Here is a 15892-nt window from a genome sequence, read left to right on the forward strand (position 1 = left end):
TTCTGTATTGAGATCCTATCAACATACATATCAGATTGTGAATTGTCTTTTTTTTTTTGGAGAGATGTGCACCCCCTTAAAAAAAGGCCAGAGAAGGAATGTGCAAAAAATATACTTCTATAAATTGCGGTAGAGTCATTCTTGTCATCCTTCCTCTCTGGTTTGTGTGTGCTGCGACAGGTCCGGGGAACAACGCGGCCACAGGAATGGCGCACTCGCAGTCCAGAGCCATGATTGCAGCTGCCGCCCATTGCCGGGATTCCAGCCACAACGAGCTCTACTACGAAGAAGCCGAGCACGAGAGGCGAGTGCGCAAACGGAGAGCCCGGTGAGTGGTGGCAATGGGTCGGGAAAAACTTGGCTTCCTTTTGATCGGCATTCTCACAGTCTCTAGAATCCTTAACCACCATTGCAGTTGGTTTTCGGTTCCTCAGAGGAAGACTGAGTGGTTTAAACATCATGATCTCAGCATGCATGACCCGCATATGATACTTAGTTTGCTTTTCAATGTAACCGTTCTGAATAATACGGTGGCGCCCCCTTACATATACATTTAATCCGTTCCATTATGTACGCTTGTAACTCAAAACACTCATATCTGAAATCATCTTTCCTTGTTGAAATGAATTTAAATCTCAATCATTTGTTTCCGGTCAGCGTTGTTGTTTTTTTTTAAAGAGAAAAATAACACTGTAGCATTGCACTTTAGAACCACAGAATAATGACGTACTTGAGTTGAATTTAAATAAAGAAACCAATATAATACAAGACATACAGAGATGCATGTCATTCCTCAATAAGCTACAGTGATTCACACGGGGATAAATAATGCATGCCTGTGCATCTACGTGTGCTGCTACACCATTTGTGTTCAGCCGTCCTTTGCCTCAAAGGTTATAACACCGCAATAACAATGATATTTGTTCGCTCGTCTATGTCGTTTCCCCTTATCATCTTGCTGAAGATGAGGCAAAGCTACTTGGTTGTTTTAGGTACACAATGTGTACATTTTACAATACAATACAATACAATACATGTTAAGTTTGTGGGTGAACATCACCTAGCCGTTTTTTTTTTAGCTGTTCATGACACGCCCCAAACTGCTGCTTGTTGTAAAGTGAATGGAGTTGAGTTCACTTCCACCATGCAGCGCTCGTAACTTGAATTTTTCCTCTCAAGTCAAAGCTAAGCATAGCGAGAGTTAAATTGCTTCCAAATATTTAAATGGCCCCTTTAAACTCCGCCCTCTTCCAGATATCCGATGATTTCCCTCTGGTATTGACCCATGATGTCCCGCTTGCGCTCCGCTTTGTGCTGCTAGACTGGTGGTCGCCGTGGAAGAGGCCTTCACTCATATCAAGCACATGAAGGAAGAGGAGCAGAAGAAAGTTCCGGGAGACGTGATGGACCCGCGAGAGGCAGCGCAAGCCATCTTCCCGTCCATGGCGCGGACCCTCCAGAAGTATTTAAGGACAACCAAACAGCAGCACTGCCACAGCATGGAGAGCATTCAACAGCACCTGGCTTTCTGCATCAGCAACAACATGTCACCCAAGGTCTGGTCTCCATTTCTCCGCTGCATATTCAGAGATGGGGATATTTGAGATATTTGACTAAGAGTGTGTGTGTGGCTTTAAACAGCGGGGCCTGATATGGGCGTCGGTGAATCAAATCTGGCTTTTAATGGGCTAATCTGGGCGTCGGTGGTGGCCGTTGTGTAAGAATACGATTTACCGGTACATATTTATTGAGCACTTTTGTTTACCATTTCCTACTGCTTGTTCATAGAAGAAGGTGCATCATGAAATTGAAAGTGGCTTGTGAGAGTTTTTTTTTTTTAATTTGGGTGGCAAGTTATAATAAAGGGGCGGCCCGGTAGTCCAGTGGTTAGCACGTCGGCTTCACAGTGCAGAGGTACCGGGTTCGATTCCAGCTCCGGCCTCCCTGTGTGGAGTTTGCATGTTCTCCCCGGGCCTGCGTGGGTTTTCTCCGGGTGTTCCGGTTTCCTCCCACATTCCAAAAACATGGCATGGCAGGCTGATTGGACGCTCTAAATTGCGGCCCGGTAGTCTAGTGGTTAGCACTTCGGCTTCACAGTGCAGAGGTACTGGGTTCGATTCCAGCTCCGGCCTCCCTGTGTGGAGTTTGCATGTTCTCCCCAGGCCTGCGTGGGTTTTCTCCGGGTGCTCCGGTTTCCTCCCACATTCCAAAAACATGCGTGGCAGGCTGATTGGACACTCTAAATTGCGGCCCGGTAGTCTAGTGGTTAGCACTTCGGCTTCACAGTGCAGAGGTACCGGGTTCGATTCCAGCTCCGGCCTCCCTGTGTGGAGTTTGCACGTTCTCCCCGGGCCTGCGTGGGTTTTCTCCGGGTGCTCCGGTTTCCTCCCACATTCCAAAAACATGGCATGGCAGGCTGATTGGACGCTCTAAATTGTCCCTAGGTGTGAGTGCGAATGGTTGTTCGTTTCTGTGTGCCCTGCGATTGGCTGGCAACTGGTTCAGGGTGTCCCCCGCCTACTGCCCGAAGACAGCTGGGATAGGCTCCAGCACCCCCCCGCGACCCTAGTGAGGATCAAGCGGCTCGGAAGATGAATGAATGAATTATAATAAATAAGCAAACATCGATAACTCGGTCTATTGCGTAATGTGGTCCCCGCAAAGCTCCGGGACTTTGATGCCCCATCGAATTACATGAGTTATTCAATGAGTCGATGCGGCTCGAGACAATTTGTTTAATACAATATGTAACTGCTGAGCATATCTTTACTGACACGGCCGGCTTGTTTTAGCTCGTTCAATAAATGAAAGGTGAAGAAAAAGTGGTTGTGTGTGTGTGTGTGTGTGTGTGTCTCCCGCAGGCCTTCCTGGAGAGTTACCTGAAACCAGGCCCGACTTTACAGTACAGCCGGGACCACTGGTTGGCGCGTCAGTGGACTCTGGTCAGCGAGGCGTCAGTCACCAGCGGCCTTCGAGACGGTACCGTCTTTGTCCTCAGGTGCACGGACTTCAACCTGGTGGTGTCCGTCAAGAAGATCCCCTTTATCCGCTTGTCAGAGGAGTACATTGACCCCAAATCCCACAAGTTTGTTCTACGGTTACAATCAGAGACCTCCGTGTAGGGGTTTTTCTAGGTCGTGTCAATTTTTATTTTTAGATTTGGACAGAAATATGAATGATCACATGTACATATGGAGGGAAAAAAAATATGTTCTGCATGTGATAAGCCTAAATCAACACTAGATGGCAACGTTGGGACGTTTAAGGTTGCAAACTTCCGTTTCGATTGGATGGACTGGATCTGAATTTCTTTCATTCTCTCAAATGACCAAAAAGTATCCACACAAGTCGACTCGTTTTGGAGTCCAGAGCCCAGTTACCACATCGGCACATCTTCGGGACTCATGTCCATCCTGCCTTGAGGACCAAGTTGGATAGTTTTAGTTCAGGTGAGAAAAAAAAAAACCAAAAGTGATTTATGATCACTGGAATCGTGTGTTCATGTCTCCGGATCAGGGTTGTACGCTACCGCCCCCTGGTGAACATTGAACGGAACTACTGAGTGACGAACGCTTTGTCGATGCCAATACACTGTATCTGTTTGCGTGTACACAAACTGTATGTATGTATGTACAGTAGATATGTTTACTTACATCGTCACCTTCATAAAATAACGGCCTATGTCATTTTTTAATACCAATGACTTGATATTTATTTACGAAGGATGTGGTCTGTTTTAGCAGAGGCGACTAGCATCACGAGGAGCTGTTGACGGCAAAAAAATAAAAAAATAGAAGTCAAAATATGATTTAGCCTTTTATTTTCAGAAGGTCACGATGTCACTCATGACTCCTTTTCTTCACCATTCGTCACGCCGTTGCCAGTTTACGGCCTTTATGTGTGTGGGGGGGGGGGGGGGGGTGAAATTAAAACGTTTTTTATGACCATTTGTACTGCTGTGTCTTAAGATATCAGATTTTTTTTTTTTTGGAATGTTAAGGTTCAGCCTCACTGGTAATTTACAATATGCGTTTTTGTTCCGAGCGACAAATATCATAAGTCTCGTTTTCCGTAATTGCCGTGCCAGGTCTGAATATCGATGTCTGGTGCGAAAAATGGATAGCATCGTTCCCCCGGGCAAATACAGTGTCTGGGTCCGCCTGTCGCAACTCATCTGTCGTCGTCGGCTTCATCGCCCCCCCCCAACTCCCACCCCCACCCCCCATATATCTTTTCCTTGCAGGATGGAAAAGGGCGGAGAAGGAAATGAACATTTGCATCTAAATGGAATGCTTTTCCTCCTATTTATTTGGGTAATGTCGTGGTTATGTGTAGATGGATGCGTGGTCTCCTTCGCTCGGTTTCGTCTTCAAGCAAATGTTCTCTCCTGCTTGATGGACACGCCGGGCTAAGCTATATGGTCAAAACAACTCGGGGGGCCAGGTAGTTCGTTTTGTCTCGTTGACATTGGGTGAGAAAAATCAAATGCATCACCGCGGTCTGCATTGGAAGTCTCAAAGAATGGTCCGTTTTTTTTGTTTTGTTTGTTTTAATGAGCTGAATTTGGGAATATTAAAGAGGAAGGCGTGCTTCCTTAAAACTTCAAAACATTAAAACGAGTTCAAAATGGGCGAGTTATTACTTTTCCCAGCCCAAATGCAACGTAACTCAGGAGTTTTTCGAAATACAAGGCATCAAACGGCCAATTTCATTTATTTATTGGTGGCGTGGGGGGCTAATTTGTCAGCGAACGCCACAACAAGCAGCAGTTTAACAGATGCTGAACAATTCTTCAAAAAGAGTCTTCAAGCTGTTTAGTGCTACTCCGAGTTTATTTACTTTAAAAGTTGAACAAGAGAAACATGATGGACATGAATTTTGTCTCATGAAAGTCCGCTAGCTTAATGCTAACACATTGCAAAATGCCATCGCATGCTACAATACTCACAGACATATTCTTTATCCTCTGCAAAGAAAAGCACGAATATTAATGCAGCTTAGTTGAGACATTCTTCTTTGTATTTTATCCTTTTGTAAAGTAGCATACTATAGACCGCTATCTAATTAAAAACAGGTTTCAACATTTTTTTTATTTTTTTACTGGTGTTTTTTAAGGATGTTGTAACGGATTAATGGCATTCCCAATAATTTCATTGGGGGAAAGTTGATTTGAGTTACTAGCAAGGTCACGGAACAAATGTAAACTACTAAGTCGATTCCTGTGCCGATTTTTATTTCGGTCACAAAGCCAATGTTGTATTGATCTTGCGCAACGATCACGGCCATTACTCCGCATTAGCTTGCGTTCGTGTCATCTCAAGAAAAGAAGAGATTCGATCTCTCAGCGTTCACGTACAATCTCGAAGTTGGACATCAAATCCGAATGAGAAGTAAAGCGAGATGATAAAGCGGCTAACGAGCTCAGTCATATAGGTCATCATCTCGGTCATGGTTCTCGTCGCCGTCTTCCGTCAAGTCCTCCTCAAAGTCCTCGCGGTCGTCATCATCATCATCATCGTCCTCTGTGTTAACTCTGCCCGACAGGACGTCCTCGATCCAGTCCTCCAGGTCCTCGGCAGTGGGTAAGTCCTCATCGTTGGACATGTCGAGCCACACGCTGTCCGCCTGCAATGCACAATGGAGCTCTCTGTAAGGTCAGTCGACTTGTTGTACCGGAGCAGAGTTCGTCTTACATCTGTGACGTTGACTACACCGATCTGAGGCCTGAACAAGTCCAACTTGAAGGTCTTTTCCCAGTAAGTGGTGAGCTGGAAAACACGAGACAAGTCTCTGCGCAAGTCGTGAGCAAATCTCAATCTTGCAAGTTTCAAGAATGTCCCAAACTCTAAAATTCAAGTCTGATTGTAGTCGCATGACTTGTCTCGAATCAGACTTAAATTCCCCGCCTCTAGTGCTGACTGCCTGCCAAGACCACGTGAAGTAGGTTTAAGGTCTTGGTACACACGTAAGGAGTCCCGCGAGGCAGAAATCTCAGGAGATCACACGTGATCTCACCCAAATGAAGAACAGACACTTCTGGATATGCGCTCAAGGAAACAAGCCGAGTGTTTCCAAAGCTGACTGGAGGCGATGCCCTCAAAAAAATCTTGCCTTGGAAAATACTTCTTGGCGTCCGGGAATCCACTTTTATATGCAAAGGACACTGGATCACATGGACTATTTTGTTTTATTTACCGTATTGGCCCGAATATAAGACGGTCCTGATTATAAGACGACCCCCTCTTTTTCAAGACTCAAGTTTGAAAAAAGACTTTTTGAACAGCAAATTCATTTGTATCCAGAAAATAATGACAGTCCATCTGAAACAAATGATTCTAACAATATATTTGAGAGGAAAAGCATGTTATTTTGCCTAATTCCAATCTTCATATCTGAACATTTAAATATGTAAACTAAAGTGCAATCACATTGGGAAATGAATGGTTTCTGTTTTTTTAAACGTAAATGACATCATAACGTCTCCTCAGCTACCGGTTAACCTGGCCGATCTACGACCCACTTTTCTCCAGATTGTCGCTAAGGTTCTCCATTTTCTGTTCTCTCTTCTCTTATTTTCTTTTCTTTCTTACCGCCATTTTTAATTTTCCTTCTTCGCGCTACCGCTATTTTTATTTTTATCCTTCGTGACGGGTGTTTACTTTGGCCTGAGGAGTCAAATTCAGCATTCGCTTCAATGATATCTGGCGCCATCTAGCGTCGTAAATGGGTATAACGTCTAGACCCCGAATATAAGACGACCCCCACTTTTTCAGTCTTATTTCAATGCAAAAAAACACCGTCTTATATTCGGGCCTATACGGTACTACCGCTGCCTTGTTTATCAGTCAGGGTGCTTGTTTGATTGTCTACAGGCTATTCTGTTGACGTCACCATCCACAGAGTCCCACACCTGAAGGTCTTTTGGTTGCGCCAACTTGTTTTGGACCCTGTTGGGACAAATCCTCTCAGCACCTCAAACATAAGAATGATCTTGCAAGCCATAAGATTTGATGACCTTTTGGGTCAGTAAAGAGGCAAAAATGTGGACAAAAACAGCCCAATCGTCTTCATCTGCGTACCCTCCCGTGACATTCGTCAACAAGCAAAGTTCCCCCATACCCACCAGAGGGAAGTCATCAGGGTCGATCCAGACAATGCTGAGATCTGGGTTGTTGGTGTTGTCTCGGGCCACGTCCTTCAAGATCTCCAGCAGTTCATAGCCATCTGGGAGTGGGGTGGGCAACGAGTGAGGGTGAGGGTGCGCAACAATTTACACGTCAATGCCTTTTGGGACTTAAAGGAGAGGAAAAGATTTTCAGACCTGGGTCCTCCTCTTCAGCGAATGCAACGATATGGATTCCGTCCATGTCGTCTTCCTAGAGGTGAGCAAAGCGTGGGGTGATTTTCAACAACCTGTCGGCGATGCGTCACAGCAAGAGTAGTTGAATTCTTTTTACCCATGTCTCAAACATGTTCTCTGCCCGGAGCTTTCTCAGAGTGGCCCTGCAAAATGGCACTTACAAGTCAAAATCCAGGGGCCGGCTTGGAACGAAACGCCACCTCGGTACCGCATGAATTTAACCTTCTGTGTCGATTGACAAAGTCCACAATGTCCGTCTCCGACAGCGCTCGGCCGGGCAGGACCACGGGCTCCTCCATGAAGGGCTCGTAAAAATTCACCTCGTTCATCTTGAGGGAGAGATGTTTGGCCACCTGAAAAGCATCCCGATTCTTCAGAGAAGGCGCACGTCGCGCGCGTGACATCAACGCGACGACTTGCTTTGCACTTACGGATTTATCAAACGTGGCAAAGAACTTGATGTAAGGTTGAAAACGCTCAGAGGCCTCCTGGAAGGCTTTGTAGTCTGAGAGGCAGGAAGAGAGAATGTTAGGAAGCCCCCGGACGTTTCGGGCAGTAAGCGTGGGGCACCCTGAACCGGTTGCCAACCAATCGCAGGGCACACAGAGACCAATAACACCGGGGGACAATTTAGAGTGTTCAATCAGCCTGCCATGCATGTTTTTGGAATGTGGGCGGAAACCAGAGTACCCGGAGAAAACCCACACAGGAACGGGGAGAACATGCAAACTCCACACAGGGGTATCGAACCCTCTGCACTGTGAGGTCGACGCACTAACCACTGGACCACCACCGGACCACCCGCATTATCTTAACACTGTCCCTAAATGTATGGGGTGGTAAAAATGTGTAACACCAGACAAATTAAGGTTCTCAAAAGCCAGCTAAACATGAATACCATGAACACCGCTCATTACCATCCACATTCTTCCGCCTATCCGGGCTCAAGTCGCAAGAGGAGCAATCTAAGCAGAGAAGTCCATATTTCCTTCTCCCCAGCCACTTCTTCCAAGGGGTTCCCTAGAACTCCCCCAGGCCGGCCAAGATATGTAGTCTCTCCAGCGAGTTCTGGTTCTTCTCCCAGTGAATCCTCCCCGAAACATCTCATCAGGGAAGCACGCGGTAGGCATCCTGAATAGATGCCCGAGCCGACTCACCTAAGCTCACTTCATTGCACAGGAGCAGCTACTTGCCTCTGATATAGCCTGCAAAGTGATCTGCGATCTTGTTCTTTTGGTCATAACCTACAGCTTGGTGACCAAGGGGTTGAGGGTGGGAAGTATCGACGGGTAAATTGCAAATTTTGCCTTGCTCGGCTCCTTCTTCCCCCGTGACAGGCCGATTGAGAGGTGGCTCGTGGATGGCGCTTTGAGAACCGCTGCCTTAAGACTACGCTGTGAAATATCACATCAGAACCACAATGAACCAGATCGCATCTTGTCTCTGTGTCATAATTTCAGTTTGAGCAATTAGCTGGTGAACTAGATGCTATTTAAAGCCTCTCGTGAGAGAAACAGGAGAAGGGGGGGGGGGGGGGGGGAATCAAGATCCCATTAAAAGTCTATTGGGACTCAGCATGGAGCTATTGGAGGACACCATTATTTTTTTTCTTTCTGTTTGACTGCAAATGAGCGTGTAGGAGTCGGGGCGTCGCATGGTAAGAAACTCACATAAATCCTCTCCTTTGAAGTAACCAATGAGGCGAATGTCTTCCTCTATCCTTTCGAAGGCTCTGAGCTCCATTGCGTTGTTGATTATTTCCACCGGGTCCTCCAGCACCTGCAGAAAGAGGGGGGAGGGGGGCAGCACAGTAACAAGCTGCAAGGAATGCATACAAATCTGAATAAATGTGTGTATCTAGGCCATGAGTATACACCCATACACACACACACACAATTTGTGGGGGTTGCACTCACATCCAGGAGGAACTCCACAAGAGTGTCTGCTGAGAGTTCACCATCAAACTCAATGATGCGATCGTCCTTAAAGATGTACAGGCTTCCCACCTCTTCTAGGCCTGCCCCAGAAATGGAACTGTCAGAGAACCGCCACTGGACACGAGAGCAAAATGGCTTACCGAGCTTCTTGGCTACTTTGGCATTCTTCTGAGCATCCACCATTCCAAATCCAATGTTTTTGTTCTCCAGCACCTGAGCAGTCAGCTAGGCGGTGATCACATCAAACAAATGAGTCCTTAAATCTGTTTAATTAAATTAATCTGTTGAATTAAATTAATCTGTTTAAATTAATCGAATTAATCTGTCCTTAAACGCTCTTCCACGATAAATCATAACGATCACAAGACGACGACGACGCTTTGTGTCCGATGTTTCTCACCTCCAGGACCAGCTCGGTCATCTGGAAGCGCTTCTGCAGGCCTTTGTTGGCAGGTACGGGCTCATGGTAGAACAGACATAGCAGGTCAAATCTCCGCAGGGCTTTCTTGTAGCTGCGCTCGTTGATATCCAGCACTCGGTCCCTGCCATCAAAGTTGGGGAATTCCAAACCTTCCTCTGCAGCACAAAGCACAATGAAATAAATGCAAAAGGTACAAAGCAGAGACAGGTGCATTTCCAGCACTGTTGTCCGGCGATGAGAGAGGGAAAAGTAATTAGCGGGTATCAAACTTGGACGTTTTAGCAACGGTGTTCAAAAAGCTTGCACAAAGTGTATCACGATGGCTCCAGTTTGTGCTCCTCTCAACGATCGCTCTCTACATTCTCTATCCACCTGGGTTTACTCTCCTCTCCCCATCACCGAGTTAAATCTCATAGGAGGCATTTTTCCCCTCCTCCTCACCTATATTACAAGACAGACATTCAGGATGATGATTCTGTCTGTCTGTCTACTGCATCTACTATATATAAATATATTTTTTTATAGTACAGTAGGTATTGTAAAGTGCTCTCGAAATAGAGTTGAGTTGGGTTGTTTCATTCTCTGAAAACAAAACATTTTGGGTCAAACAAAGAAAAATATATTTTTCCAAAAACTTAACTTAGCTAAATTGAACCCAAATAAGTGGACACATTTCTGAAATTAACAAAGTACTTCGATTCAGCATTACGGTAGGTAAGGATTTGTGGTGGACATTACCGTAATCCGTGCTCTCAGACAGAAGTAGTCGATGCCAGATGAACACACGCCTATTCCAATCTCAGACAAAGCTTTAGGATCGAGGAAAATGGAGCGCTGCTATCTTTGGGTTTTTGTATTTATGCTACAAGGGTGCATTTTGTCCCTGCTTTGTGAAGCTGGTACTGTACTGTCACTTTTTTTTGGTGGCGATTGTGTATTTAAAACGAATCTAAAGGAGTTCGTTTTCGCTACCTTTAACTTTCTGTGAACCTTTGTTTATTCATTAGCTTGCGAGCTAGCTAGCTAGCTCCAAACTAACCAATGTAAACTATAACTACTCGGAATAACCATTCGGTCATTTTTACATGTTTGCACGCGCGTGCCTTTTTTTGCCTCACGTCGTTTAAGTCCTCATTAGATGATTATGCTGTACTTTACACTATTTACTTAATTGATTGTAGTGACATTTTCGTATATTTTTTTTTTACACGCGAGCTCTGCTTCAACTGTTTAACCAGTTACAATGTAGTTTAGGTACATTTTTACAGAAATTTAAAAAATAAAATATATGCGGAGGACATGTTAAAGTCTGATTAAATCTAAGTTGGTGGAAGCCAGAGTACCTGGAGTTGATTTCATGCATTTTTCTGCTCTTTCTCTCTTGCTCCAGGCAAACAGACAATAAAGGACACGATATCCGAGGCTGTTAAAGCACATACCGGGTGTAATTCTGTCAACTGTAGCTGCCATCTAAAGTGAGTGTGATCACCAACTATTTAAATAATGATCCGCACAGACTGACAGTATGATTTTATTTCTGATGTTGCTTTCACAAATTTAACAGGACTTGACTCGCAAAGCCCTTACTTTGTACCGTGTATGTTTTTCCGAACTGCAGGGTCTTGCAGCAAGACTTGGCTCCCTTTCAGGGAGGAATTTCAGAGAATCTCATGGCTTCAACAGTCCAAAGAGGGATTGGCACCCACTACCAGATTATTGGACATAAATTGTACAGGGAACATAACTGCATGTTTCCAGCCAGGTCAGTTCTGCCCGGTAACAGGCATGCTGTCAAAATTGCAATTTTGTCCTTTTTTTTTAAATTACATTTCATTTCCTTTTGTGTCTTCAGGTGCAGTGGGGTTGAGCATTTCATATTAGAGGTGATTGACAAGTTACCTACTCTGGAGATGGTGGTAAATGTCAGGGATTATCCTCAAGTGCCCAATTGGGTTCAGCCAACCTTACCGGTTTTCTCCTTCAGCAAGGTGAGTGTGCACGTGAACTCGGGTTGCAAAGGGAAATGAGATGTGGGAAGGCCGTGACCCGTCAGCCAAGTTCGGGGTGGGGTCATGTGCCTTCTAGTTTGGTCCGATTGTGATTCGAGTGCAGTACAGGAGTTAACCAGAAAGCTTTAATTGCATACTAGCTAGTTAAAAATGGCACGAAAAGTGAAAAAAAAAAAAAGGATGACTAGTATGACATGGGCGGCCCGGTAGTCCAGTGGTTAGCACGTGGGCTTCACAGTGCAGAGGTACCGGGTTCGATTCCAGCTCAGGCCTCCCTGTGTGGAGTTTGCATGTTCTCCCCGGGCCTGCGTGGGTTTTCTCCGGGTACTCCGGTTTCCTCCCACATTCCAAAAATATGCATGGTAGGCTGATTGAACACTCTAAATTGTCCCTAGGTGTGAGTGCGAATGGTTGTTCGTTTCTGTGTGCCCTGCGATTGGCTGGCAACCGGTTCAGGGTGTCCCCCGCCTTCTGCCCGGAGACAGCTGGGATAGGCTCCAGCACCCCCCGCGACCCTAGTGAGGATTAAGCGGTTCAGAAAATGGATGGATGGATGGATGGATGGATGGATAGGCGGCCCGGTAGTCCAGTGGTTAGCACGTCGGCTTCACAGTGCAGAGGTACCGGGTTCGATTCCAGCTCCGGCCTCCCTGTGTGGAGTTTGCATGTTCTCCCTGGGCCTGCGTGGGTTTTCTTCGGGTGCTCCGGTTTCCTCCCACATTCCAAAAATATGCGTGGCGGGCTGATTGAACACTCCAAATTGTCCCTAGGTGTGAGTGTGAGTGCGAATGGTTGTTCGTCTCTGCGTGCCCTGCGATTGGTTGGCAACCGATTCAGGGTGTCCCCCGCCTTCTGCCCGAAGACAGCTGGGGATAGGCTCCAGCACCCCCCGCGACCCCAGTGAGGATCAAGCGGCTCGGAAGATGAATGAATGACTAGTATGACATGGTCGTCTTATTTCTGGGAAGTTGACATCTTTGAAATTCCCAAAGAGTCTCGCAAGAGTGTGTTATGTGTGTGTCGCGAGTAGACATCAGACTACCAGGACATCATGTACCCGGCGTGGACGTTTTGGGAGGGCGGCCCCGCAGTGTGGCCCATATATCCCACCGGCCTGGGACGATGGGATCTAATGAGAAACGATCTCAAAAAGTAAGCCCGAAGGACGTCTTGGTCTAATATGCGTGTGCGTGTGCGTACATTTGCTGACAACTCAGTTGGGTCTCATGGGAAGATGATGTTTTAGGTCTGCCGCTCAGTGGCCTTGGAAGAAGAAAGAGTCGAAAGGATTCTTCAGGGGATCTCGGTTAGTAGTTCTTTTTTTTTTTGTGTGTGTGTACGAATGAACTTTGTGATTTAGTTTTTATTTTTCGGGGGTTGTTGTTATTGCCTCAATCTTCTGTTTGCAGCTGATGCATCAAGTTGGAGCCAGACAGTCCTCTCTATAAAATAATTTTGATGGGATGGAAAAATCTGAGCCTCGATGTACGGTTTTGACCCCGTGTGGGTTTCAAGAAAGAACCTGATTGATTGATTGATTTTTTTTTCTCTTTCTCCTTTCTTCTTTCTACATACATTCTTTCTGCTGGAGGCTGTAAATTTCCCCAGTGTGGGACGAATAAATGATATCTTATCTTATCTTATCTTATCTTATTTAAATCAGGGGTGCCCAAACTTTTTGGATGGAAGATCTACTTTTTGATCAACGCACGCACACACACACACACAAATTTAAGATTTACCTGCTTTATTTTATTTTTTTAATATTTTTTTGTGTGAAAATGAGACTGATTAGTGTGCAGTTGTATATTAACACCAAAAATATATTACTAACATGTACAAAGACACACAAATGGTTGTTTGTTTTTTTTTCTTCTCGACACTGCTCGGATCTACTTGGGACCTGTCTTCGATCTACCGGTAGATCAGGATCTACCTAATGGGCACCCCTGAATTTTAAATAATTGGAATTGTTATTTCTCTGGGCGGCCCGGTAGCCTAGTGGTTAGCACGTCGGCTTCACAGTGCAGAGGTACCGGGTTCGATTCCAGCTCCGGCCTCCCTGTGTGGAGTTTGCATGTTCTCCCCGGGCTTGCGTGGGTTTTCTCCGGGTGCTCCGGTTTCCTCCCACATTCCAAAAACATGCGTGGCAGGCTGATTGAACACTCTAAATTGTCCCTAGGTGTGAGTGTGAGTGCGAATGGTTGTTCGTTTCTGTGTGCCCTGCGATTGGCTGACAACCGATTCAGGGTGTCCCCCGCCTACTGCCCGAAGACAGCTGGGATAGGCTCCAGCACCCCCCGCGAGCCTAGTGGGGATCAAGCGGCTCGGAAGATGAATGAATGAATGAATGAATGTTATTTCTCTTCTGCTGAAAAAAAGGGACCGGGTCAAAAGGTCATTAAAAGCCCCAATTGACTGACAATGCATGCTTGTGATGTAAAGTGATGAGAAATCAGATTGTTGATGAACTCATCTTTCCCCTTTTTTTTGTCTCCGTTGGTAGAACGAGTCCAGAGCGTGACCCGCTGATCTTGCTTTCTCGCGAGAGGCCAGACTTGGTCGATGCAGAATACACCAAAAACCAGGCCTGGAAGTCTGACGAGGTCCAGGCTCTCATGTTTCTTCAGATTTTGACTTGAATTTAAGATACAATGTACCGTGTTTATGTTTTGAAACGCTGGGCCGTTTATTTTAGGACACTCTCGGGAGAGCACCAGCTAAAGAAATCCCACTGGTTGACCACTGCAAGTATAAGTAGGTCATATTTCCCGCCTACTTTTTATTTTTTTTTTCATTTAATCGTCGCAAATTGATTTTTGACCCTTTTTGTTGACGACGAGAACGACTCGAGCTTTCGGCAACCCCATAAAGTACGGCTGGCGTCGTCTTCTCCTCACCTCAGGTATTTATTCAACTTCCGAGGAGTGGCGGCCAGCTTTCGTTTCAAGCATCTCTTTCTTTGCGGTTCGCTGGTGTTCCACGTGGGCAACGAATGGCACGAGTTTTTCTACCCTCAGCTCAAGCCCTGGGTGCACTACATCCCCGTGAAGCAGGATCTCTCCGATGTCAGGTACTGTAGAGGTCGCTGTTAGCCAATGGGATGCCAGGATGATGCTCGGGGAATAGCCAATAGCAGAGCAGCTCCAAGTATGTTGCGTTCAGGGAAACTCGGAATTGCGAGTAGCAGCAGCCCAGACTGTGTTTCGACCTTTTCGTATCTTGAAATTTTATTTTCGGAACATGAGGCAATGTTTTCCTGTTGAGGCGTTTTGTAACTTTTAACATTTTGTATGTAAATCGAGCTACCGCTGCATATGTATTGAAAATGCATTCCGTTCTATTCACAGAGAGTTACTGCAGTTTGTCAAAGACAATGATTCCATCGCGCGAGAAATTGCCATCAGGTAATCTTATTGTTGGAAGGCGCCGATTTCGGAGTCTCCAAAAAACATTCCTTCGTTTTTTTTGCAACAGCAACCGACACGATTGCTATTTCTCGTCTGCGCTTTCACAGAGGCATGGAGTTTGTCTCAGACCACCTGCGAATGCGAGATGTTTCCTGCTACTGGGAGCGACTCCTCACAGAGTTCAGTCAGCTTCTCACCTACCAACCCAAAAGACGGAGCGACTACAGTCAGATTATGCACAAGCCCGGCAAGACTGAGCTATGATCAAGAAACCGTTGCTGGCAAACTGTCGTGAAGGGACTTTTTTTTTTTTTTTTTACCAAATGCGTTTTTTCTCTTCGAAGCAATTATACGGAAAGCATTACCTTGAATATGTTGTAGTATTCACATTATGGGGTGTACAGTTTGTATTTATTGAACAAATGTGTTAATGTTCCACCGACAAGTGTGTTTACTCGACCAAAAAGCTGTGATAACGCATCTGGTCCAAGTAGAGGACATCCAATCTTTTAAATAAGTTTCGAGTGTTTCGAGACAGTAAAATTTGCGGTACTCGATACAGACTTGACCTGACATTCTGCATTTTCTGCATCTTCACGTTTACTCGGATGACATATTTTTGAATATGTTTGATGCTGTTTTTAGAAATACTCATGCGGTTTTCGAATTAAAATCATTCTTTTTCTGTTGCACTATAATGGAAAGAAGTTGGAGGTGGTTGTAGTGGGGGGGGATCTAGAAGGGGTTGTTAAAAA

General features: G+C 45.6%; 3 protein-coding genes across 5 annotated transcripts in view; 2 read left to right on the forward strand and 1 right to left on the reverse strand.

The window, feature by feature from the left end:
* The window catches only part of vangl1 (VANGL planar cell polarity protein 1), a 35394-nt gene extending 31703 nt beyond the window's left edge, over positions 1–3691 (forward strand). For all 3 annotated transcript variants that reach the window (XM_052059229.1, XM_052059231.1, XM_052059230.1), the window contains 3 exons: positions 181–328; positions 1322–1556; positions 2862–3691. In XM_052059229.1, the coding sequence (XP_051915189.1) occupies positions 181–328; positions 1322–1556; positions 2862–3122 (644 nt within the window). In that variant the 3' untranslated portion in view covers positions 3123–3691. The remainder of the gene's footprint in view (positions 1–180; positions 329–1321; positions 1557–2861) is intronic.
* Positions 3692–5421: 1730 nt separating this feature from the next.
* Positions 5422–10424, reverse strand: LOC127596463 (calsequestrin-2-like). The gene is made up of 12 exons (XM_052058972.1): positions 10412–10424; positions 9698–9939; positions 9438–9522; positions 9277–9377; positions 9031–9139; positions 7792–7865; positions 7583–7713; positions 7458–7503; positions 7322–7376; positions 7124–7224; positions 5694–5768; positions 5422–5625 (listed from the first exon to the last, which is right to left on the reverse strand). Exons 1-12 carry the CDS (start codon positions 10422–10424, stop codon positions 5422–5424), a joined length of 1236 nt encoding a protein of 411 aa, XP_051914932.1.
* A 40-nt stretch (positions 10425–10464) lies between these two features.
* poglut1 (protein O-glucosyltransferase 1) lies at positions 10465–15835 on the forward strand. Its single transcript, XM_052059262.1, has 11 exons — positions 10465–10617; positions 11109–11193; positions 11337–11480; positions 11571–11706; positions 12758–12879; positions 12974–13033; positions 14234–14333; positions 14426–14484; positions 14633–14800; positions 15078–15134; positions 15245–15835. Exons 1-11 carry the CDS (start codon positions 10488–10490, stop codon positions 15399–15401), a joined length of 1218 nt encoding a protein of 405 aa, XP_051915222.1. The 5' UTR covers positions 10465–10487; the 3' UTR covers positions 15402–15835.
* The last annotated feature ends 57 nt before the right edge of the window (positions 15836–15892 follow it).

This window comes from Hippocampus zosterae, chromosome 2 (assembly GCF_025434085.1).
Source record: "Hippocampus zosterae strain Florida chromosome 2, ASM2543408v3, whole genome shotgun sequence".
In the NCBI taxonomy this organism is placed as follows: domain Eukaryota; kingdom Metazoa; phylum Chordata; class Actinopteri; order Syngnathiformes; family Syngnathidae; genus Hippocampus; species Hippocampus zosterae.